This window comes from Microcaecilia unicolor, chromosome 3 (assembly GCF_901765095.1).
Source record: "Microcaecilia unicolor chromosome 3, aMicUni1.1, whole genome shotgun sequence".
Taxonomy (NCBI): Eukaryota; Metazoa; Chordata; class Amphibia; order Gymnophiona; family Siphonopidae; genus Microcaecilia; species Microcaecilia unicolor.
The window spans coordinates 361,021,339-361,045,936 of NC_044033.1; the positions used below are offsets into that span (position 1 = coordinate 361,021,339).

The 24,598-nt window shown below is 44.4% G+C and overlaps 1 protein-coding gene across 1 annotated transcript in view; it reads right to left on the reverse strand.

The window, feature by feature from the left end:
• The window catches only part of NMBR (neuromedin B receptor), a 61,830-nt gene extending 37,909 nt beyond the window's left edge, over positions 1 to 23,921 (reverse strand). The window contains exon 1 of the mRNA XM_030195111.1: positions 23,503 to 23,921. Coding sequence (XP_030050971.1) covers positions 23,503 to 23,921 — 419 coding nt within the window. The remainder of the gene's footprint in view (positions 1 to 23,502) is intronic.
• Positions 23,922 to 24,598: the final 677 nt, after the last annotated feature.

Here is a 24,598-nt window from a genome sequence, read left to right on the forward strand (position 1 = left end):
CCCTATTATTAGCACTGACAACTCCCCCAGACATGAAATACCCCTCACCCCCACCCCCACGGCACATAAACACACACAAACACCATCTACCTTCTTCCAGCCCTCGTATTCCATCCACTTTTTTTCAGCCCCCTCTCTGTATCCACACCCTATATACCTTTTCCAGCTCCCCACACTCCATCCATCTTTTCCCCAGTTCCCCCTGCACACACACTCCATTCACCTTTTTTCCTGGCCCCTCCCTACACACACAATCCATATATTTACAGCCCTCCCCAGCCCCATTCCCTGCATCCACCTTTTTTCCAGCCCCCCTCCCTGCACCCACACTCCAGCTCCCCTCCTTGTACCCACATTCCACCTTTTTCCAGTCCCCTCTCCCCTGTACACTCACCAGTCCAGTGCTGTAGGAGGAGAAGAAAGAGCTGCAGAACCACAGGTCGGGCTGTTTTCTGCACCACTGCCATCCTGAGCCTGACTGTTCCTTTGAGCCGCACGGATCTCCATACAGCCAGGTGACTTAAAGGAACCATCGGGAACCAAGGCAGCAGATGAGGAACCAGCCCAACCTGTGGCTGTGCAGCTCCTCCTCTGGACCAGTGAGTGTGCACAGGAAAAGCAGAATTCTGTGCAATCTGCAGAGGGGGAATTCTGTATACTTTCTGCATTGCGCAGTAGCACAAAATTCCCCCAGGAGTAAATTATGAATGAAAGATGCAGAATAACATTTGTACAAATTGAAATGGTGAGAATACACATTAAGATACATGCTGATTCTGCCAGCAGTTCCTCAAACCCAACAGCTTACTAAGCCTGTAGCCATTTCTTTTCTGACTGTAATAATCATATATTTGAATGGGTGGTAGTGCTAAGAGTTCCCCACCAATTCCTTTGGAGTTGTGCTGAAAAATTGTTTCAGGGAGTACATAAATCAGGCACTTTAGACATAAAAATATGGATTTTTAAAATTTTACTTCTTGTCCATATTGCACCGAAAACCTAGACCTAGCATGCCCAGAGTAATTTCTCAATTTTTCTCCACAGAGGTCTAATGTCATCAGGATAACACTGAATGTTGGGAAAGGTTCATTCATAAACACATTTGATTCAAATTGATAATGCTTATTACAACTGTTTAAATGCCTGGGAGCATTAGGCTGCAAAGCAACATCCTGATGCTCCCAGGAAGCCAGAGCAGGAACTCCCCAGCATCCGAGCCCCTCCCAGCTTAAGGCCCCCCCTGATGCAAGCCACATCCACCCCTCCCCCACCTTTAAGGTAACCCTTGCCCCTTCAAAGGGCTACCTGAACATCATTGGTGGTCTGGGCAAGTTTCTGGTGGTCTCCCAGACCTCTCCTGGGCTTTTCTGGGGGTCTTCTGAGGATATTCCTGGGGTCTCTTGGCATCTCCTGGGGGTCTTTGGGCATAATTGATGACCAGTTTCTCCTGCTCAGTCTGGTGCCACATTTAAAATGGCACGACCACCATTAGGGGTCATATATCCATATAAAGAAATATTTCTTTATATGGAAATATGCCCCCCCCCCCCCCCCTAGCAGTAGTTGGTAGAATATCACTAGGGGTGCCATTTTGGATGTGGCACCCAACTGGGCATGTGCAACTGGGCATCGCTTCTTCCCAAAGGCCCCCAGAAACCCCTGGAAGACCCGCAGGTGACCCCCCCAGGAGATCTGCCCCAGGCCACCAATGCTGTTCAGGTAGCCCGTTGAGAGGGCAAGGGCTACTTTAAGGGTGGGGTGTGGGGTGCTTGTACTTGTGGGGGGTGGGTGAGGCTTAGATCAGGGGGGTGCCTTAAGCCAGGGGGGCCCAGATGCCAGGGGGGATCCTGATCTGGCATCCTGGGAGCATCAGAACATGGCTGTATAGCCCAATGCACCAAGTCAGTGAAATAACCCCAGAGAAATACATTCCATAATTCAGAGCAAGGCAGTCCTATGATACCTCATTAAGGGGATCATTTACTAACATCAAGAAAGTGTGTTGTCTACCTCAAGGTCCATTGTATTCCTATGGGCCCTGTATTAATGTACACCAATAGTGTAGCGAGCTCCCTTCTATTCACTCCTATTCAGACTCCTGTATATTCCCCGCTGTGTCTTTGAATAGTGAATACTTGCTTTCACCAGCCTGGATGAGTGAATAGGCTATTCAAACCCTTGCTGTCCTGAAATGATTAAAGGTATAAAATTCAGTCTTTCTTGCTAACATATAATCTTAATTGATAAAATATGGTAGTAAAGATTCTGGGGCCCTTTTATTAAGCCGCGTAGGCACCTCTGTGGGTCCAACGCATGTCAATTTGGAGTTACCGCCCGGCTGCCGCATGGCCTAGGAGGTAATTTTGTGTTTTATGTAAGTCCGCTATGCATGCCGGACGGTAATCGTCATTCTACATGCATAGATGATTACCGCACGGTTACCATGTGAGACCTTACCGCCACCCATTGACTTAGCGGTAAGATCGCAGACCCAAAATAGACGCGTACCAATTTTTACTTTGCCACAAGTCCATTTTCAGTAAAAATTTTAAAAAGCCTTTTTTATAGGTGCACTGAAAAATGGATCTGCGTGTGTCCAAAACACGCACCTACACTCGTGAAGCTCATTTTTCAATGCATCTTAGTGAAAGGACCCCTCTAAAATCTACCATAACTATTCACAAACATCGTATCAATCTATTCTGTCTCTGTGAAGAAGAAAAAACAGAGTTGTACTATTTTTTTTTCTATTTTTGAATTTGATGCACTATGAAATATGTATGACATGGTGTTGCAATGAAACCCTGCATAAAATTTATGATAAATAGAGTGACAGAAAATGCAATAATAATATAAACATCATATTAAGCATCATTTCTGTTGCCACTAAAAGCATTAACATCAGAGCAACACAAAGGATTGAGACATTCCCCTAATTTTTTGGTTCATTGCTTGCACATGCCTGCAGAAATATGAGCAGTGGAATTAGTTGCCTGGGATCGTATGGCTATGGGCAGTGTCAGAACCACATACATCATCGCTCTCTACATAACTGGAGGTTATCCAGGCAAAAAAAGAAGCAACAGCTATGGGAATTAGATTTTCTCCTCCAACACTATCTGCTGTCTGTCTAATTAAGTTCAGCGTGCACAGCTGCAGTCATATTTATCGAATGAAAAATTACTTGCAGCTATTTTGTTAATAAGGCTAGGATAAAAGATCTTGGTTTTACTTTGTTGAGATTACTTAAAAAAAAACTTTTGAGTTGGTATGGTCTATGGAAGACAGTCTCGGCACTCATTTTTCTCATATTAGCTATGAGACAAATATAAGAACTTGACTTTCAACCTTTTTACTTATTAAAAACAGACTTCCATGTTCCTTTTTGTCTTTGCACTTCTTTGCTTTGCATTAGCAATTTGGGTTTTTCTTCCCTTAATGCATGGTGTGCTTAGGCTATGATGAGCATTTTATAAGAAACTAAGGGGTCATTTTACTAAGGTGCGCTGAAAAATGGCTTGCGGTAGTGTAGGCGCGGGCTTTGGGTGTGCGCAGAATCATTTTTCAGCGCACCTGTGAAAAATGCCTTTTTTATTTTTGCAGAAAATGGACAAGCAGCAAAATCAAAATTGCTTTGCGTCCATTTTGGGCCTGTGACCTTACCGCCAGCCATTGACCTAGCAGTAAAGTCTCACGCGGTAACTGGGTGGTAACGACCTACGTGCACCAAATTCCACTTGGTGAGTGTCCGTTACGCACGGCCAAAAATAAAAATTATTTTTCGGCCGTGCATATCGGATGCACGCCAAAAATGAACTTACCGGAACAGCCACGTGGTAACTGCGGTAACTCAATTTTGGCGCACATTGGGCGTGCGTAGAGCCTTATGTGGCTTAGTAAAAAGGCCCCACAGTGTGTCATTACTAAGCTTCACTAAGCAGCTGATGTGGGTTTTACCATGTAGACGTCATTAGCGCAGATGTACACTAATGTCTACTGTATGTTAAAACCCTGTCCTGTCTAATACAGGTAGGGATAGGAGCTGGGTGTGACATGGATGGGTTAGAGGAGTGGCTAGCTGTGAAAGCTAGTGTACAGGTTCAAGAGGAGGTGGTAATGAAACCATGCTACTGACAGTCCAGTATACAGCCAGAGCCCTGATAGAAAGTAGCCCTCATCCAATCTGATGCTCTGATTGTCTCTCCCCCTCCCCAAATCTGGTTTCCTACCATTTTGGATCTCCTCCCAGCTCCGCAATCCAACTCTGAATCTCACCAAAGTCTGATCTCATCTCCTCCTGATTCCATCCCCCACTGATCTCCTTGTTAGACCCCCATGATCCTATCCCCCCAATCCACTTATCAGATTCCCCCTTATGGTTCCTCATACTTTCCTAGATCTGACCCTAATAAGCCCCTCTCTAAAACCAAACCCTGCACACATGTTCCAAAGGAAACCTTTCCCTTAGCTCCCCCCCTTAGCTCCTTGGACCCCCACAACTCTTGGGATTTACCCAAAGGTAGCCATTGGTGATGTATTGGATCGGGACAAGAACAATCACCCTTCAATCTCACCCCATTCAGCTCTGAGTACACATATGACAGTGATGACCTCTAGCGGTTGTCTTGTGGTAGTACCACTAGGTGGTCAGCTTCCCATATAGAAAGGTAGGTATATTTTATTCTGTCATTGTGTAACCATATTGTATAATATAATGTTAGCACCTATACAATGAAATCTTTCTCTATTAGTAGCTGGAACATCTAGGATTTAAGATCATCAGCCTTTGGACATAAAAACAGAGAACCAGATTTTACTGAAAGGATAATAAACCATGACTATAATACAGGAAACCTGGCTTGGCAAAAATTCAACCACAGCCCGTCACACAGGTTTCAAACAATGGTACATTCTTTCCATCAAACATATAAATGGCAAGTGGCCGACTCACCTGCAAATGCACAGTACAGACTTCCCTCGCTGTCCCGCCCTCACATCATGACATCAGAGGGCGGAACAGAGAGGGAAACGGAGTCAGACTGTCAGACGACGCTGCTGCCACCTGGAAACGAACATCACGCAAACCAACCTACACCCTCCCCCATCCCTGCCGCTGCCCCGCCCCCCCCCCTCCGTATCTGGCCCCCTGCACTGACCTGACAGCGCCTTTCACCTCCGTGTGGAAGGGCTGCAGGCAGCAGCAGAGCAATCTGCTGCTGCCTGTAGCGCTTTCACACGGAGGTGAGAGGCGCTGTCAGGTCAGTGCAGGGGGCCTGGCACGGAGGGGGGAGGGAGCGGCGGCGAGAAGGGTAGCTGGACATGGGGGGAGGGCAGGGGGGAGAGGGCATGGTTGCTGGACATGGGGTGAGAGCAGGGCAGAGAGGAGGGTTGCTGGACATGGGGGAGGGGGAAGGCCAAGGGAAAGAGGAGGGTTACTGGATATGGGGGGGAGGATCGGTGGACGGGGTGAGGCCAGAGGAGAGAGGAGGGCTGCAATACTCGCCCGTTTTTACGGGCTTAACAGCTAGTAAATAAAATAAACAGGGAAGGAATTTGGGCAAATCATATACATACCATAAAAAAGTAACACAAACTGGTGGGTTAAAATATAAAAAAATTTACTCCAGATGCAACAAGACATTTGTCTCTGTGCCCTCTACATACCACCTTCAAATTCCCCCCTATTTTAATCCTGAATATTTTACAAATATCGGGTCTGAAACTGTCACCTTACAAGCAATAGGCAAATTCATCTAATGAGACATTATTAGATGAGACATTCAAATAAGCACACAGGAAAAATGGTAGGTTTCATCTCCAAACTCCATATTTGAAGACAAGATAAATTACCTAAGCATTATTATAAAAAAATATATATAGCATTGATAGTTTAATTAATGCAAATAGGAAAAGATGCCTTAACATATACAAAAGCCTATGGATCTCATTTTCAAAAGAGAAAAACATCCAAAAAGTGGAATAAATTTGCATGGACATTTTTCTCACAAAAACATCCAAATTGGTATTTTCAAAACCAATTTTTAGACATTTTTCTATGAAGTCTGTCAGAAGTGAGTTCAAATCATAAGGGGGGCATGTCAGGGGTGTGTTAAGGGTGGGATCTGGGCGTTCCTAACAGTTTTTCAGTCATAATGGAACAAAACTGTCCAGGACTAAAACTAAGAGTTAGCCCTGCTTTTATGAATAAAGCATAAAAAAGGAACCCTAAATGGCCATATGACCACTGGAGAGAATCAGGAATGACCTCTCCTTACTCCCCCAGTGGTCACCAACCCTCTCACCCCCCCAAAATAAAAATGTGATTTAAAACATCACTTGCCAGCCTCATGTGTTATACTCAGGTCCATTAGAACAGCATGCAGGTCCCTGGAGTAGTCTAGTGGTGAGTGTAGTGCAGTGCAGGTCCATATCTCCCCTTACCTGTTACACTTGTGGAGGAAACTATGAGCCCTCTAAAATTCACCAGAAACCCACTGTACTCACATGCTGGTGCCCCCTTCACCCGTAAGGGCTATAGTAGTGGTGTACAGTTGGGGGTAGTGGGTTTTGGGTGGATTTCTTTTTGGGGGGGCTCAACAGTCAAGATAATGGCGCAATGTTGAGATGTGTACCTGGGAGCATTTTATGAAGTCCACTGCAGTGCTCCCTAGGGTGCCCTATTGCTTTCCTGGGATGTCTGGGGGACCAATCTACTAAAAATACTGGATCCTCCTACATCCCAATGGCTTGATTTTGTGTGTTTTGCACTTGGGCATTTCTTTTGTTCGAAAATGGACCCAAAAACAAAAAGTCCAAATCACAAAACCTTGTTCAAAACAGTATTTTCAAAAAAAAAAAGACAGACGTGTTTCTTTTTTTGAAAATTACCTTCTTTCCTATTCAGATTTTGGACATTTTTTGCAAAACGTCCAAAGTCACAGTTAGGCATCATATTGAAATTGCCCCTCCACATGTTTTAAATTGTTCGTTAGAGGAGATTTCCTTTGAAAGATTTACTTTTACTGCTAAACAAGGGCAAAGCACGGTGAACTATTCCATAACATACCTAGACATCATAGATATTAGCACCCTAACTTTAAGATCTCAGTCTTATCTATCAGATAACTGATAAATGGTCCTCTACATCAATACATCAAAGAAAATTCCTCCATGTACTGCCCCATCCCAAAATCTTCAAATATTCCCTTCAAAATACATATGGGATAAGCAAAGTAAGGGAATATATGAAATATTCTTAGAAAAGACTGACATAAAAATCAGATTAACACTTTCGTAAAGAATGTAGTCTTTCCTCACTTCATACTGACCAAGTAGTAACAGATGAAAACATAATTTTCCACAGAGTAGCAAAGGAGGCATTAACTAGTAAACCAGCATTAAAAAACACACACACACACACATACAGATCAAATACAACAAGCCCAAAACACACTGGTGTGAAATAGAATGTAAAAAGTTAAACAAAACAAAAAAAAGAAAATAATCCAATCTAAAACACAGAGACCCTCAGAAAAGATTTACGCAACACCTACTTCCCACAGCCTAGAAATTACAAAATCCTAACATGAAAAAAAAAAAAATAAATGCATGTAGACAAAAATATTTTTGATAATTGTTTCAGGGACATGCGAAAGAGACTTAGAGCCCCTTTTACAAAACTGCGGTGCAAGGGGCCCTGTGGTAGCCCTTTTTACCACAGTGTTTTATTTGAAAGGAAATGGCTGTGTAATAGGTACAAAACCTTTCCACCTCCTATTTAGGAAGCGGTAAGGGCTCCCGCGCTAAACCGGCACTAATAATAAAAAATATTTCCGGTCGCAGCGGAAATGGTGTGCGCTGCGGGCAGCACTATCACCGGCTCCTGCTATGAGCTGGCGGTAATGCCAGACTGGTGCATGACAGTGCCTCAGTAGCTCTACCACAGCATTGTAAAAAGGGTCCCTTAATCCCAAAGCAAAATCAGGTTTTAGCAATCCAAACTGGTAAAATTTAGATTAAACACATTGATTGCCTCTATAAGAGATCAAATCTGAAAACGTCTAACAAGAGCAGAAATTTAGATCTGTTTGAATGAATTCTCAAAGATTACCAAACACCTCTAGATCAGGGGCGTTGACAGACTTCGGTGAGAGGGGGGTCCAGAGCCCGAGGTGAAGGGGGCACATTTTAGCCCTCCCCCCACCGCCGCCACCACCACCAACTTTGACCCCCCCCCCCCCCGCCGACAACCCTCTCGACTCCCCTCCCTCTGCCAACCCTCCCCCGCCGTCGCCTACCTTTGCTGGTGGGGGACCCCAACCCCCACCAGCCGAGGTCCTCTTCTTCCTTCGTTCTGTTTCTGAGTCTGACGTCCTGCCAGCAAAGGTAGCAGACGGCGACGGTGGGTTGGCGGCGGGAAGGGGGTCAAGAGGGTCGTCAGCAGGGGGGACAGGGCCAAATCTACGGGGGCCCAGGCCCCCATGGCCGCACGTAGCTATGCCCCTGATCTAGACACCCCTATATACAGGAAATGAAAGAATGAAAGAAGGCCTCCAACACTTAAACTCCGGAAAGCATGAGGCCTGATAGAATATTATACTCGAATACAGCAATTTACAAATCCAGGAAACACCAAGAAAACTATTTGACGTGATTTTTTTCTCTGTTCATTTCCCTAAGTTGCGATCAAAAGGGCTAATTACACCATTCTATAAACAGGGGGCTTCGACTAACCCAAATAATTACAAAGGGATATGTTTCATTAGTAACATCAGCAAACTGTTCTCTTATATGCTCAACAAATGAATACTAGAATTCTAATGAACAGCTAAAGTCTCTATACAATACAGCAGTGGCGTAGCCAGAAGTCAATTTTTGGGTGGGCCAACAGGTTGGATGGGTGGGCACTAGACAGTGGTGTGCTGGTAAATGTTTAACAACAGGCTCTCTCCCCGGTCCACCTCTGCACCCCCCCCCATCCACCTGTGCACCTCCCCTCAAAATTGCAGAGCTGGCTATAGCCGGGGAGAGAGCCTGGGGGGGGGGGGCAATGCATTACTGTCTCCAGGAAAAAAAAATTAAATGATCCCAGGTTCCAATTTAATTCATGTTTAATGTGGGATAAAATGCCATAAATAAGTAAATAAATATAAACTTTTAATGTTGAGCACCTGATTCTCAAAGTGGACATATTCCAAACACTATAATGAAAATAAAATGATTTTTTTTCTACCTTTGTTGTCTGGTGACTGTTTTTCTGATCATGCTGGCCCAGTATCCGATTCTGCTGCTATCGGTCCTCTTAACTCCGTTTCCAGGGCTTCCATTCCATTTATTTCTTTACTTTCCTCCTTTCTTCTTCATTTCTTGCTCTATATCCATAAGTAAAAGCTGGGTCCTCTGCAGACTTGACTGTCTAGTGGATCCAGCTTCTGTCTATTTTCTTCATCCATGTGCAGTTCTCTCTTCCTTTTCCCTCATCTCATCTCCTTCCTCATTCTTCCATCCCCTCCATCCATGTCCAGCATTTCTTCTCTCTCCCTTCCCTCTCTTCCATCCATGTCCAGCAACCCTCCTCTCCCCTGTCCTTCCCTCCATCCATGTCCAGCAACCCTCCTCTCCCCTTCCCTCCATCCAGCAACCCTCCTCTCCCCTTCTTCCACCATGTCCAGCAACCCTCCTCTCCCCTTCCCTCCATCCAGCAACCCTCCTCTCCCCTTCTTCCACCATATCCAGCAACCCTCCTCCCCCCTTCTTCCACCATATCCAGCAACCCTCCTGTCCCCTTCTTCCACCATGTCCAGCAACCCTCCTCTCCCCTTCCCTCCATCCAGCAACCCTCCTCTCCCCTTCTTCCACCATATCCAGCAACCCTCCTCCCCCCTTCTTCCACCATGTCCAGCAACCCTCCCCTCCCCTTCCCTCCATCCAGCAACCCTCCTCTCCCCTTCTTCCACCATGTGCAGCAACCCTCCTCTCCCCTTCCCTCCATCCAGCAACCCTCCTCTCCCCTTCTTCCACCATATCCAGCAACCCTCCTTTCCCCTTCTTCCACCATATCCAGCAACCCTCCTTTCCCCTTCTTCCACCATGTCCAGCAACCCTCCTCTCCCCTTCCCTCCATCCAGCAACCCTCCTCTCCCCTTCTTCCACCATGTGCAGCAACCCTCCTCTCCCGTCTGCCCTGTTTCCTTCCTGCCCCCCCCCCCCCCCCGCCGTACCTTTAAATATTACAGTTTTGCTGGAGTCGCGGGCAGCCGGCATTGAAGACATCGGCAGGCTTACGCCGGTTCCAGCAGCCTTCCCTCTTCCCTCGTTGCAAGTCGGATGATGGCTCCGCCCTCGTAGATACAGGAAATACGTCAGAAGAGGGCGGAGCCATCATCCGACTTGCAACGAGGGAAGAGGGAAGGCTGCTGGAACCGGCGTAAGCCTGCCGATGTCTTCAATGCCGGCTGCCCGCGACTCCAGCAAAACTGTAATATTTAAAGGTACGGCGGGGGGCGGGGCAGTGGCGGGCTGGGGAGGCAGATGCGGGATCGGAGCTCAGCCTGCTCCCTCCGCTCCGCTGCCTCCACTGCTGGGTGGGCCTGAACCAAAACTGGGTGGGCCTGGGCCCACCCAGGCCCACCCGTGGCTACGCCCCTGCAATACAGATCAGGTTTCTTCCCATGCACTGAATCACTGATCATTCTTTATTAGATATGAGCAGCAAGAAAAATGTTTTCATTGTTTTTTCCTTTATTTTTTTTTCATTTTGAAATGAATGTTGTTAATAGTGTATGTTATTTTCATATACAACTATAGCTTGGCATAAAATGTAGGTGCCATAATGGGGCATGCTTAGGGGAGGATTCTATATATGATGCCGAAAAAATTGGCGCTTAAAAAAACCCCACACAGCATTATTCTATAAACCTCACCTAAATTTAGACATGATTTATAGAATACACGTAGTGCCGTCTCCATGATGAAAATTTAGGCATGGCCATTTATGCCAACTCAAATCTGGTGTAAATGCGCCTTACTTAGGAATGGATTGAGCATATTCTATAACAGTGCGCATAAATTTTAGGAATGCCCACGACCCACCCATTCTCCTCCCATGGCCATGCCCTCTTATGAGATCTGCACGGTAGGATTTACACACATCACTTTATAGAATATGCTTAGCAAATTGTGCACATAAATTCTAATTAGTGCCAATTAGTGCTGATAATTGCTTGTTAGTGGCCAATTATTGACACTGATTGGCTTGTTAAACAATGAAATTGCATGCGCAACTTTAGTCGCCATATATAGAATTCCCTCCTTAGGGTCATATTCTATACGTGGGGGTCCTTTTACTAAGGTGTGCTGAAAAATGGCCTGCGCTGCTGTAGACGCATGTATTGGACAAGCGCAGGTCCATTTTTCAGTGCGCCTGCAAAAGAGGCCTTCTTCTTGGCTGAAAATGGACATGCAGCAAAATGAAAATTGGCGCAGGTCCATTTTGGGCCTGAGACCTTACTGCCACCCATTGACTTAGTGGTAAGGTCTTACGTGTTAACTGGGCGGTAATCATCAGCGCTCGTACAATGCCAATTACAGCCCGGTTAGTGCCACGTGCCAGAAAATAAAATATATTTTCCGGTGCACATAAAAAATGAAATTACCACCTGGGCCACATGGTAGCCGGGGGATAGTTTCAAATTGGTGCGCATTGGGTGTAAGTAGGTGCCTATGCGGCTTAGTAAAAGGGCCCCATGGTGCCTAGAAAATCCGCACAGAAAACATTTCCACCTAAGCATATTCTATAAGGGATGCCTATATTTAGGCGCAGTATAGCCTAAAACTATGTGCCTCCATTTACACTAATGAAAATGTGGCATAAATCCCAGCATGTAGATTTAGGTGCATTGGGCCATATTTTATAACTACGCCCATGAAATGCCCATTTCCCCACTCATAACCATGCCCCTTTTGACTGCATGCATTAGAATTTAGGTGCAGTGCATTACACAATACACTTGGCAAGTTATGCACATAAATTCAAATTATTGCCAACTAGTAAAAAAGGTCCGTTTCTGAAAGAAATGAAACGGGCGCTAGCAAGGTTGTCCTCTAATGGCAATTATGTTTATAAGGGAAATTTTAGGAGAGAGTATGTGTGAAAGAGAGTGAGCAAGTATGTGTGTGTGAGAGAGTGAATGAGTATGTGTCAGAGAGTGAGTATGTGTGAGAGAGAGTTTGTGTCAGAGAGAGAGAGAGTGTGTGTGATTCAGAGACAGTGTGTGATTGAGAGAGAGACAGAATGTGTGTATCTGTCTGTGTGAGTGAGGAGTGTAGTGTGTGTCCCATGTGCACCAATTATGCTATCTCCCCTGCATTCATCCATATGCAGCAAACATCCTCTGTGCTGCATCCATTTGCAGCATCTCTCCCCTGCCCCCTCCATCCATCGTGGTGCAGCAATTCTCCTCTGTCCGTTGCCCTCCCCCCTACATGTGCATCAACTCTGCACTTTCCCATGGCCTCCTCCCCCTCCTCCCCCTCTTCCCCCCCCCCCTCCTCCCCCTACCCCATCCCTCCCCCTCCTCCCCTTCCCCCCACCTCCCCCTCCCCCCATCCCCTCCCCCTCTCTCCCCCTCCCCCTTGTCTCAGGACCCCCTCCTCCCCTTCCAGCGGCGGCCTCGCAATACTTCTGCTGAAGTCTTGGAGGCCTCCCTTGTAAGTCTCGGCGGCCATTTTGAACAGCGATCCAGCAGCGGGGGAGGGTCAGCACCAGCAGCAGGCAGGCAAGACTAGGGATCTTTCATGCCTTCCCCGAAGAATTCGCTGGACAACCTGGGTGGCTGGAGGGGGGGGCAGGGGAGAGAGGAAAGTCGTGGACATGGGTGGCTGGAAGGGGGGCAGGGGGAGAGGAGGGTCGCTGGACATGGATGAATGGAGGGGGGCAGGGGGAGAGGAGGGTCGATGGACATGGGTGGCTGGAGGGGGGCCAGGGGAGAGAGGAGAGTTGCTGGACATGGGCGGCTGGAGGGGGGGCGGGGAGAGAGAAGGTGTGTCTCTGAGGGGGGTTACCCAGTGATATCGGCAGTCTTGAGGCCTGTTGTCTTTCTGCTTCGGTGAAGTTCTGTGTGTGAATCTGATTCCGGGCACATGGGTTGCGCTATTCTTTGAGTCCGTTGGTGTGCCTCATGCTGCTATGTTATGTTATTGTGTGGTTGGTCAGTGCTGCTCGTGACGAACCAGGAAGCACGCTAACGTCAGGACAGGAGATGGATACAGCGTTACAGGCAGCACGAACCCTACAAACCCTTCACTGTCACGGAGTCAGCTTCAGAACGTTGGAGGTGCTTTTTAGTATAGTACATTGGTACCAATGTATTATCTGTACACCATGATTGTTATTTCTTCTGATACAAGTGTAACCTGAAAAATGTCTTACACATCCTATTCGTGCTACATTTTCTTATGTTTTATGCTTGGCTTTTGCATTGTTGTTGGTATAGTAGAATATTCTGTTCCACATCCTATATAATATTTCTCACCACCAACGTTCTAATGTAGGACTGCCTGTGTTTGTGGCTCCTGGAGTTGCTGAGCAAGGCTCCGTAGCCAGGATTACGTCACTCACAGCTGATTCCAAGGCAAGGGGAGGAGTAGGGAAACACGCTCCGCGTGTTTCCCTACTCCTTCCCCTGCCTGGGAATCAGCTGTCAGTGCGCTGCTCCCTGCCACTTCGGAGCAAGTGGCAGGGAGCAGCACATCAAAAAACTACAAGCACGGAAACAAAGAACCCCCCTCCCCCAGCACATCACCCAAGCCCCCCCCCCCGGCATATCAAACACCCCTCCCCCCACCCGAAGCACATCTCCCTCTGCCACCCCTACAGCTACCTGTGTCCAGCGACCCTCCTCTCCCCTGCCCCCCTACAGCCACCCATGTCCTAAGACCCTCCTCTCCCCCTGCCCCTTTGCAGCCACCCATGTCCAGCAGCCACCCTGCTCTCCCCCTGCCCCCCTCCAGCCACCCATGTCCAGCAACCCTGCTCTCTCACCTGCCCTTCCTTCATCCACCCAGGTTGTGTTTAACGAAATCTTTGGGGCAGGCAGGAAAGATCATGTAGTCATGATCGGGTTCAAACTTTTAGCTTAATTTCTGTGCCAATAGGGCATGTGTATATATTCCAACTAATTTCTGACAAGTGTTCATTCTAATGTTTAAAGAACTGAAAAGAACTTTTATTCTGAGCTTATTCTGTTACATGCAGAACTTACATACATGGCTTTTACATCCTAATTGTTACCATTTTCATTCTTGTTTATATTTTATTCTTGTAAATAAATTTTTCCTTGTTATTATCATTAGTATAGAAACCATAGTTACATCATTGATTAGTTCAGATCAGAAGTTACTGAATTGGGGTCAAACTTCTTTAATTGTTCAATTTGACCTTTCTAGTGTTTTCAGTCTGGTATATCATGCAATCTTGCTCCATCTTCTGGATTTATATTAGTATTTCTGGTTCAGTGCTAGCTTGGATTTGAGGTTTCTCAAAGAGGTCCTACAGGGTAAAAATGCAGGAATAGTTGACTTTTTATTTGAAGTTTCTTGTGGGGTGCCTCAAGGATCCCCACTATCTCTGACATTATTTAATATTTGGATGCAACCTTTATATTTATTCCTGCATCTTTGCAGATGATATCACCATCTTGTTACCTCAGCATGAACACAACCTTATTAGATTTTTGGAATTGGTGGACTCATGAGTTGTATCTTACAGTTTGAAGCTAAATAAAGATACAAACAGATTTTTGTGGGTGGGTGTGCCTGCAGTACTGAGAGATAATGCACTTCAGATTAATAACTTCTAGAATTCTGGGAGTCATGGTAGATAATGAACTATTGTTAGATGATCAGGTCCATAAGGTAGTAAGAAATTCCTTTATGCTACTCAGGAAACAGCAAATCATTAGTACATTTTTTGATGTGCTGGTATTTAGGTTACTGGTCCAGACTCTGGTACTCTCATAATTGGACTATTGCAACTCTATTTACAGTAGTTGCTCTAAGATGTTGAAGTCCAAGTTGTAATGGGTACAGAATGCTGCAGTATAAGTAATATTTGCTGCTGACAAGCATGAACATATTATACCTCTTTTGTTATGATAACATTGGTTGCATTTAGAAGCAAGATTTCAATTTAAGATAGCTGTTTTAGCTTTTAAGGCGTTGCATGGAAAACTCCCTGCCTATTTGATGGTCTGTTTCTCTTTCTTAACTGAAAATATTTTAAGACCTATTAGAAATCAATACCTTTTAAATTTTCCTTCAGTTCAAGAAGTTAAATTTAATAGAATGTTACAAGCTTCTTTTGTTTATCAAGTAGTTTTATGTTGGAATTCCCTTTCCCCTTTTTATTAGAAGGTCAGGAGACTATCAAAGTTTAGAAAAATGTCTAAGACATTTTTATGTAAGAAACTAGTAAAAAAGGCCCGTTTCTGACACAAATGAAACGGGCGCTAGCAAGGTTTTCCTTGGCTCCCCTGCAGCTACCCATGTCCAGCGACCCTCCTCTCCCCCTGCCCCCCCTCCAGCCACCCATGTCCAGCGACCCTCCTCTCTCCCCTGCCCCCGCTGCAGCCACCCATGTCCAGCAACCCTCCTCTCTCCCCTTCCCCCCTCCAGCCACCCATGTCCAGTGACCCTCCTCTCTCCCCTGCCCCCCCTCCAGCCACCCATGTCCAGCGACCCTCCTCTGGACATGGATCAGCTGTGAGGCATGTTTTATTTTTCCCCCGGGTTCTGAAGTTGACATCATAATGGCTACTGTGATGTCAGCCTGATCTACGGAGCTGTCCTGACCAACTCGGAATGAGCCACGGTCCCAGGCAGCAAGTCAGAATGTTGGTGGTGAGAATGAGCCATTCTGCTAGGGAATGCTCCTCCCTTATTGTCACGTAGTTTCCTCTGATTGGTCCGTCTTACGTTGCCTAGCGTTGCCTGAGAACGGTGTTGTGATGGTCCTTTGTGTTTCAGAATGTTGAGGGGTTTTTTTTCTGATTGGTCCGTCATGCGAGGGCGGGGCAGAGTGACATGGTCAGTGTTGTGGCTTCACCACCATGAACTGACGAACCCTTCAGGAAGTGACTAAGTGACTTCAGAACGTTGTCTTCAGAACATTGAGGGTGAGTTTTATTATAGTAGATACTTTTTTATGATTAATTTGGTTATCGGATATTTTGATATTTTAATTCCTGAAGTATGTTTCAGGTTTTAGTTAATGTTACTCGCATTAAACTTTATGTTTTTTTGTGGGCTATAAGACACTAGTGTAATGTAGTGTAGTGTAATTATCAGTTTAGAACTAAGATCAGTAATATATAGAGGTCATGCTTATCCCAAAGGGCTACTCAAAATGTATTAGTTGTATGTCTTATTCTACACTGTCCGGCAGAGGTCATGATGATTACTGTTTACTCCTACAGGTCCTTTGGAAGCAAGAATTTCTATTGTGATTAATGCCATGCATACCACAACAGGAATGAACTTTACAATTATGCCAGTGTATACTGTAGATGATCTCAGTCTCTCAGATTCACTGCTAATGCACAACTTAGTCCTCGTATTGCTCCATAGGAGCCTACTTATAGAGTTTATAAGGTGTAATATTTGCACAGGAAACATACCAAGATGAGACTGGAAATTCTATTTATTCAAGCTGATGGCAACCAATATGATTAGGACAATTTCTATTTCTTTCTGCCACTTTTTCTTGGTCTCTGGCTGCATTTCTTAGTACTTGAGGCTCTTCTCTTTCTCTACACGTAGTACAGAATAGTCAATTGGCATTGGCACTTCTATTTGCAGTGTTATTCTTGTATTTTTCTATTTTACCACAAGGCCCAGTTTTATTGCATCAAACGTTTTATTGGTGGGACTAGGACTGCCCCAGGTTATCACAACTTCTTTATTTTCCACAATTCTGCCAGGTTAATGATCCCAGTATTTTTCAGGCACAGCAATATTATAGTGGTTACATAGATACCAGTGGACGAGGTGTCCTATCTTGCAGTGCCTTTCTGTATATAGTTTTTCTGACATCAGAATACCACATCCAGTAATGAGATTTTTAGCATTTCAAAATCTGCAGTTGTTTTTCCATTATTTCTATACTAGCTATGAAACATTTTGTCAGTAGTCCACTATCCTGGGCTGCAATTATCAACCTCTCATCTTTAGATTTAAATTCATCTCTCCTTAACCATTAATGTGACAGGTTGTGATGTACTTGTGGTTGCTATATTTATTTATTTATTGCATTTGTATCCCACATTTTCCCACTTATTTGCAGGCTCAATGTGGCTTACAGAGATCTATTATGGCATTGCCATTCCAGGATATCAGGTACAGTTGGTGATGCAAAGAGATTTAGGATGGGAGAGAGGTTCTATGAGAATAGATATAGAAAGATGACTTTCAGACTGGGGTGGATTGGTGGGGTGGTATGGTTAATCTATGGGTCCTCTTTGTAGGCCTTGTTGAAGACATACGTCTTCAGGGATTTATGAAAGTTAGATATTTCGTCGATTGTTTTTAGGTCAGTTGGTAGTGCGTGCCACAACTGTGTACTCATGTAAGAGAAGGAAGTCACATGTATAAACTTGTATTTTAATCCTTTACAGCTGGGGAAGTGTAGATTAAGAAATATATAAGAGGAAAAGTCCATAGCTCATGGGGGAAGCCACTGCTTTGCTCCAGGATAGGTAACATGGAATGTTGCTGCTAATTAAGTTTCTGCCAGGTACTTGTGATCTGGATTGACCACTGTTAAAAACAGGGTACTGAGCTAGATGAAGCATTGGTCTGACCTAGTATGGCTAGTCTTATGTTCTTAAATTTGCATCACTTCCTCCATTCTATGCAGATATATCTCATGCAAATTCATTATGGATATCTTGAAAACCTGACTGGCCAGGTGTGTCCCGAAGACTAGATTGAGAACCACTGGGATATAGTATGAGCAGATTTTCAAAAAGTAAGTTTTATTTATTCCTAGGAAAAAATTGTATCAGTAGCTTTGTAAACACAGTTTTTCTGTGATAAATCAAGCCCATGTTTAAAAATTGGGGAAGATGATTACTTTTTCTAGCATTGTAGATGATGACATATGTTTACCAATCAGCCATCCAGTCTGCCAAGTTTATCTAGTCTGCACTGTTAAGGACGTGTTCCAGCTGCCAGCTATAGAAGTTACATTTCTTATAGGATGTTGCTTTTTATTAAAGTTAGATTTAATTCATTTTCTCTGGGGATCTCTGCCATCCTGGATAAATGATTGCAAGTTCCCATACTAATAGTTAGATCAGCAGGCTGAGAACCAGGGGAACCAGGGCTGAAATACCAATAATGCTCCTTGTGATCATGGGGAAATCATTTAACTCTCCATTTAACTTAGATTGTGAGACTTCCAGAAACAGAAAAAATACCTACTGTACCTCTAGCTTACCATGAATTACTACTGAAAAGGGAAGGGAAAGTGAAATGATATACTGCCTTTCTGAGGTTTTTGCAACTACATTCAAAGCAGTTTACATATATTCAGGTACTTATTTTGTACTAGGGGCAATGGAGGGTTAAGTGACTTGCCCAGAGTCACAAAGAGCTGCAATGGGAATCGAACTCAGTTCCCCAGGATCAAGGTCCACTGCATTAACCACTAGGCTACTCCTCCACTTGGAGTGAGCTAAATCCAAGCCCTTTTTCTACTCTTATGACTTACCTCCAAGCTTTGTAATAAACAAAATCACAACACAAACTAGAGGTGGAGAGCTGGAAAGTTTTCATTTCATGTCGCTTCCCATGTTTTTTAATGGAAATTTGCAAAAAGTGTACACCGCTATCGGCACATAAAAAAAAAACTCAAAAATGTGGGGATTTTCTGTTTGTTTTTCCTTGTTTACAACATGCAGTGGCATGGGATACGTCATTGATATTTCCCATGTTATTGCAAATGACAGCCCATCCCTAATACAGACTAACAAAACTGTTTTCCTAATATCCAGCCACGTCCTCATTGCCTTCCTGGAAAATACTTGACCAGTACTAATCTGCCAATTTTCCCAGTTAGTTTCAAGGGAGTTGAGGCCTGCTAGTTTCTGTCAGGCTATCCCACAACCTGTAATGTCGCTAGTTCCTGCCTTCTTTCTCCATGCCCTATCATTTTAATGACACAAGAAACTCCCTTTCAGTTGGAAAGACAATTAAAAATTCTGGATGTCACCTTCGATGAGCATCTTACATTTGAACCCCATATTAAATCGACTATGAAAGCTTTCTACACTATGAGGAAAAACTAAATATGAAAGTGCAACCCCCTAAGAGAGAAACTTCACTGGCTCCCACTCAAGGAACGCATCACGTTCAAGATCTGCACGATTGTACACAAAATCCTTCACGCAGATGCCCCAATCTACATGCTAAACCTTGTGGACCTACCTCCAAGAAATGCCAAAAGAACATCCCGCAAATTTCTCAACTTGCACTTCCCCAGCTGTAAAGGACTAAAATACAAGCTGATGCATGCCACTTCCTTCTCATACATGAGCACACAGCTATGGAACTCACTACCTACAGACCTGAAATCAATGGACGAAACAAATAACTTCCGCAAATCTCTAAAGACTTATTTCTTCAATAAGGCCTACAAAGATAACCCATAGATGTGCTATCTAAGATCATCATCCCACTCAGCTATGAAAGTCTAACATTTATATCTAACCCTTATCACTTCCCTCTTCCCCTTCACAAGTTCCACACATCATTAATTGTATCTGTTATCCTGTAATGTTACTGTCATAATAAAACTATGTAAGCCACATTGAGCCTGCAAATAGGTGGGATAATGTGGGATACAAATGCAATAAATAAACAAATAAACTGGGAAAGATGAGATCTTTTTTTCAGTTTTTCTGCTTATAGATTACTGGTACAGTCTTATCTCATTTGGATTGCATGTGGGCCTAAATGAGGGTCTTCTTACAAAGACTTCCAATATTGCAGAACACTGCAGCATGTTTATCGTTCTTCCAGTTATGTTTCAGCTTCTCCTCTATTGAGGAAGCTTCATTGGTTCCCGGTTAGGGCTCAAATTCTTTTAAAACTCTGTTCCATGGCTATTTTTTAATACTTCATGACTATACCCATTATATTTGGGGGATCTAATTCAATTATCAATTAGGACTACCTCCTCAGGTAGCAGACTGTCTTTTCTCTTGCAATTTCCTAGTCCAAAGGGATGGATATACAAAACTTTATTTAACGATACGCTTTCTTATCAGTCTTTGCATTGGTGGAATTTATTACCTTTAAATATTCAGCAAATATTTTATTATTCCACATTTAAGAAAACTCTTAAAACTTATTTTTGTGATTTTTAAACTGTATTGATTGCATTTTAGCTTCTAGTTTTTAATTATTGTATTTCCAGAGTTCTGTCCTGATTCTTTAGATTGGGCACCTAGAGAATTCTTTGCGGTAGAAAAGCATAACATGTAATGTAATGTATAATGTTATCTTTTCCTTATCACATTTCACCTGAGTGAAACACCCTGACTGAAACTAGCACTCCAATAAAAAATACACAACCAAATAGAAGAGGAAAGACCTCAGTCATAGCCACTGTGTGTGTGTGTGTGTGTGTGTGTGTGTGTGTGTGTGTGTTGTTTTTTTAATAACAAATCATGTGGCTTTAAAACATCAATGGGCAGAGGATAGCATGCTGACATAAAGCCTGAGCACTGTGTACAAGAGTTGTTTATTTTGTGGAAGCCTGAACAGATGAAAACGTGGCCATTGTTAGTACAGTTCCATAACACTGGCATAGCAGTGCAATTTTGAAGAAGCCAAACTTCTGTAAGATAAATTTTCAAGCCAAACTTCTGTAAGATAAATTTTCACAAGATATGAACATAAATTATCACAAGTTATATACATGAATTCACAGAATGAGTTGGAGGTGTTTTAACCATTGATGTTTTAAAGCTGTGAGATTTTCTAAAAAATTAACACAGTGGCTATGACTACTACAAACTTGACAGAGTTTATTTATGTGAAGTCTTTTAGTTTGACATTACAGCATGAAGTTCAATAAATGCAGCTAAGGGGTCCTTTTACTAAGCCACATAGGCGCCTATGTGTGCCCAGTGTGCATCAATTTGGAGTGTGGCCCATGCGGTAATTTCATTTTTTACGCGTATCCGCTACGTGAGTCAGAAAATATATTTTATTTTCTGGTGTGTGGTGAAGATTGGGCGGTAACTCTGACTTCATGTGCGTAGGTGATTACAGCACAGTTAACGTGAGAGACCTTATCACTCAGTCAATGACTGGCGGTAAGGTCTCAGACCCAAAATGGACGTGCGCCAATTTTTATTTTGCTGCACGTCCATTTTTGGCACAATTTTTTTAAAGGCCTTTTTTACAAGTGAGCTGAAAAATGGATATGTGTGCGTCCACAACACGTGCCTACACTACCGCAGCCCATTTTTCAGCGCACCTTAGTAAAATGACCCCTAAGTGTTTAATCATGGTGTACCTACCTTTAGCCACATGAACAAGAGGTGGGTGTGTTTAAATCACAGAAGTAAAATAGCTCTTATAAATGAGCGGCTGTTGGCTCTGCCGATTCCCTGCTCCCTCTGATGTTACATCCTATTCCAGGGAAGAGGGAGCAGGGAACTGGTGGAGCTGACAGCCGTGTGGCTGCTCCCAGCACCCCAGGAGATAAGAGCAGTGCACCTTGGGGGGGGGAGGGGGTGCTTGGAGGTGATGAGCTCGGGGGGGGGGGGGGGAATGACAGTGCATCTGGGGGTTGCACAGCAGTAATCCACCCCAGGTTGCAGCTGACCAAAGAACACCACTGGAGCTATTATGTTGGCACAGTTAAGGAAATTTAGGGCACAATGTGCAGAAGGGTGTATGGAAGAAGCATGATCATATTTGCATAGTTAAACCACCAGCCACTGATAATCAGGACAGGAAAGGAGTCCCAGCCACTACTGAAGAGCTGGCTCTCAAGACTCAGAAGGTTACAGAGTTGTTCTCATTAAGTGAGTTAGAAGAGTGGGAAGAACGAATAAAAACTGAGACAAACATCTGCATAACTGCAAATGAAAGCTCATAGAGTAGTGGTTCCCAAACCTGGTCCTGGAGGCACCCCTGCCAGTCAGGTTTTCAGGATATCCACAATGAATATTCATGAGAGACATGCATGCACTACCTCCATTGCATGCAAATTTCGCTCACGAATATTCATTGTGAGTATCCTGAAAATCTGACTGGCTGGGGTGCCTCCAGGACCAGGTTTGGGAACCACTGTCATAGGGGGAAATTCTATAAAGGGCTCTCAAAATTGGACGCTGAAAAAAAATCAGTGCTAAAGGCTACTCTATAAAGGGTACGTGCCCTTTACAGAACAGCGCTTAGCATCACTCCCCATGTCTAATATTAGCTGCCAGACTCATGCCTGCTGAAACCTGGTGCACATGCTGGTGCCCAGGTTAGGCGCACTGACCCAGTATTCTATAACTACGCATGCAACTTTTTGGAATGCCACCTTTTGAGTTGCACTCTACACTACTAGAGTTAGGTGCCATGCTTTATGGAATACTGTGCAGCCAGATGTGCTGCAAATTGTAAGGAGTACCAATTAAAATCAGGTTGTTAGCAGCCAATTTTAGTAGTTAAGGGGCTTTTCTATTAATTTGCACGTGCATCTCAGATATGCTCACTAATTTGTGTGCCATATATAGAGTCTGGGGGATAATGCTCTAGCCCCAGAAGGGTCGGGGTTCTGATTACGTTTGAAGGAGCTAGGAAATGCTGTCGGGCAAATAAAGGAAATCACTCTGCTGGCAGAGTATTTCACATAATCAAATTTAAAACCTGTGCTTCTGTGTTATAAGCCCTCAGTTCGGTTAATAAATTGTTAACGGGGGTTCAGTATTTAATTCATTCTCCCTCGACTATACGGCTTGCTTCAAGTTGTTTGAGTACAGCTATAGAAATGGTAAGCAGTAGTAGTAGTACAGTAAGTGAACAAGAGGGTCTACATGATTTTAAAATCTGCACTTTCAAATTTTAAAATGAGCAATAAAACCAGAGAGCTTTTCTAATATTGTCTAAAGTCCATTTCCCAAAGCAATCAGCAAGTCACCGAGCAGCTGCAGCCCTGAAATGTCAAAACACGAGGGACTCATTCAGCACTACTCCCGTCTTAAAGTAACAGAACCGGATCTGCCTTGGGTTCTATCCTCTTCCCCAAACAAACACGTCACACACTGTGCAATGTTAAAAACAAAAGTTAGTCGTCCTTCTCCATCCCATGCCCTAACCCCCCCCCCCCCCCCCGATAAGGTCCTTGAACTAGCACAGTGTCCAGCTCAGTGTGCACTACAGACCCTGGACCAGGAGTGTAGGTCCAAAGTAGTTTGACCTTTTGCCTTGCCTCTTTCTTACCTGTCTGCGCTGAGGGCGGTGAGAGTGAACACGGAGACCCCCACCGACGTCAGCTGGATGACCGGGATGAGTTTACAGCCCACCTCGCCGAACATCCACTCTTGGAAGAAGTAGCGCAACGCGTCCACCGGCACGCAGGTCACCAGCAGAAGCAGGTCGCCCACCGCTAGGCTGGAAATGAAAATATTGGGCACGCTCCTCATGGCGCTGTTCGTAACGAAGATCTTCACCAGGGTGATGTTCCCCAGCAAGCCCACGCTGATGATGAGCAGGTAGAGGGAAGGGATCACGCACCGGACGATGAAAGCAGCCGGCTCCTGGTCCGTGGCTACCACCAGCTCGGGCAGCAGGCTGGGCGAGGAGGCGTTGTTTTCAGTCCCGGGCGGCAGGCTGCTGTTTACAACGCAGTCCTCCACCATTCTCTCCCAGAAGGAAGCCGCTTCTTTCATAGAACACGTTGTCCGTGCAAGAAATAAACGAACAGAGACACAAAACTGTAGCAACACACTTAAGGATGAAGGGGGGGGGGGGTCTTCTCCTCCTTTCTGTCTTGAGCAACGATTTAAAAGGAAATAGGTTGTAAGGAGAATGTAAGAATAAAACTTTAGTTATTTTTAAGCTATTTTATTCTTCATTGGGGAGTTGATTTACTTCCTGAGCAGTTTACTCGCCGAGAAAGGTGCTAAATTAAGCAAAGAAACAAAAATATGTGTGTTTAAGCATTTAAGTTATAGTTTCTCTTGCTGATTATACTCTTTTAAAAGACACGATCGGAAAGCAAATGAGCTGGAGCCCTGTGCACGCTCACTGGGAAAGTGCTCTGTACAGGTCTATGTAATTTTAAAGATGTTTCTTTCTGCTTAAGTTTCCAGATTCAGGCAGGGAAGGGAGCCTGGACTAAAGTTTTCCAAATTCAGGCAGGGAAGGGAGCCTGGACTAGTCCACCGAACAACTGCTTTTCAAATTTAACCAACATGAATCCCCAGCACAGCAATAGCTTCTGAAATTGTTCGTCGGTGGTTGTAATACTGCAGCAAAAAAGCTTAAGTTATAATTGCGGGAGCTTCTGAGATTCTTCCTTCTTTCTGTAGGCACG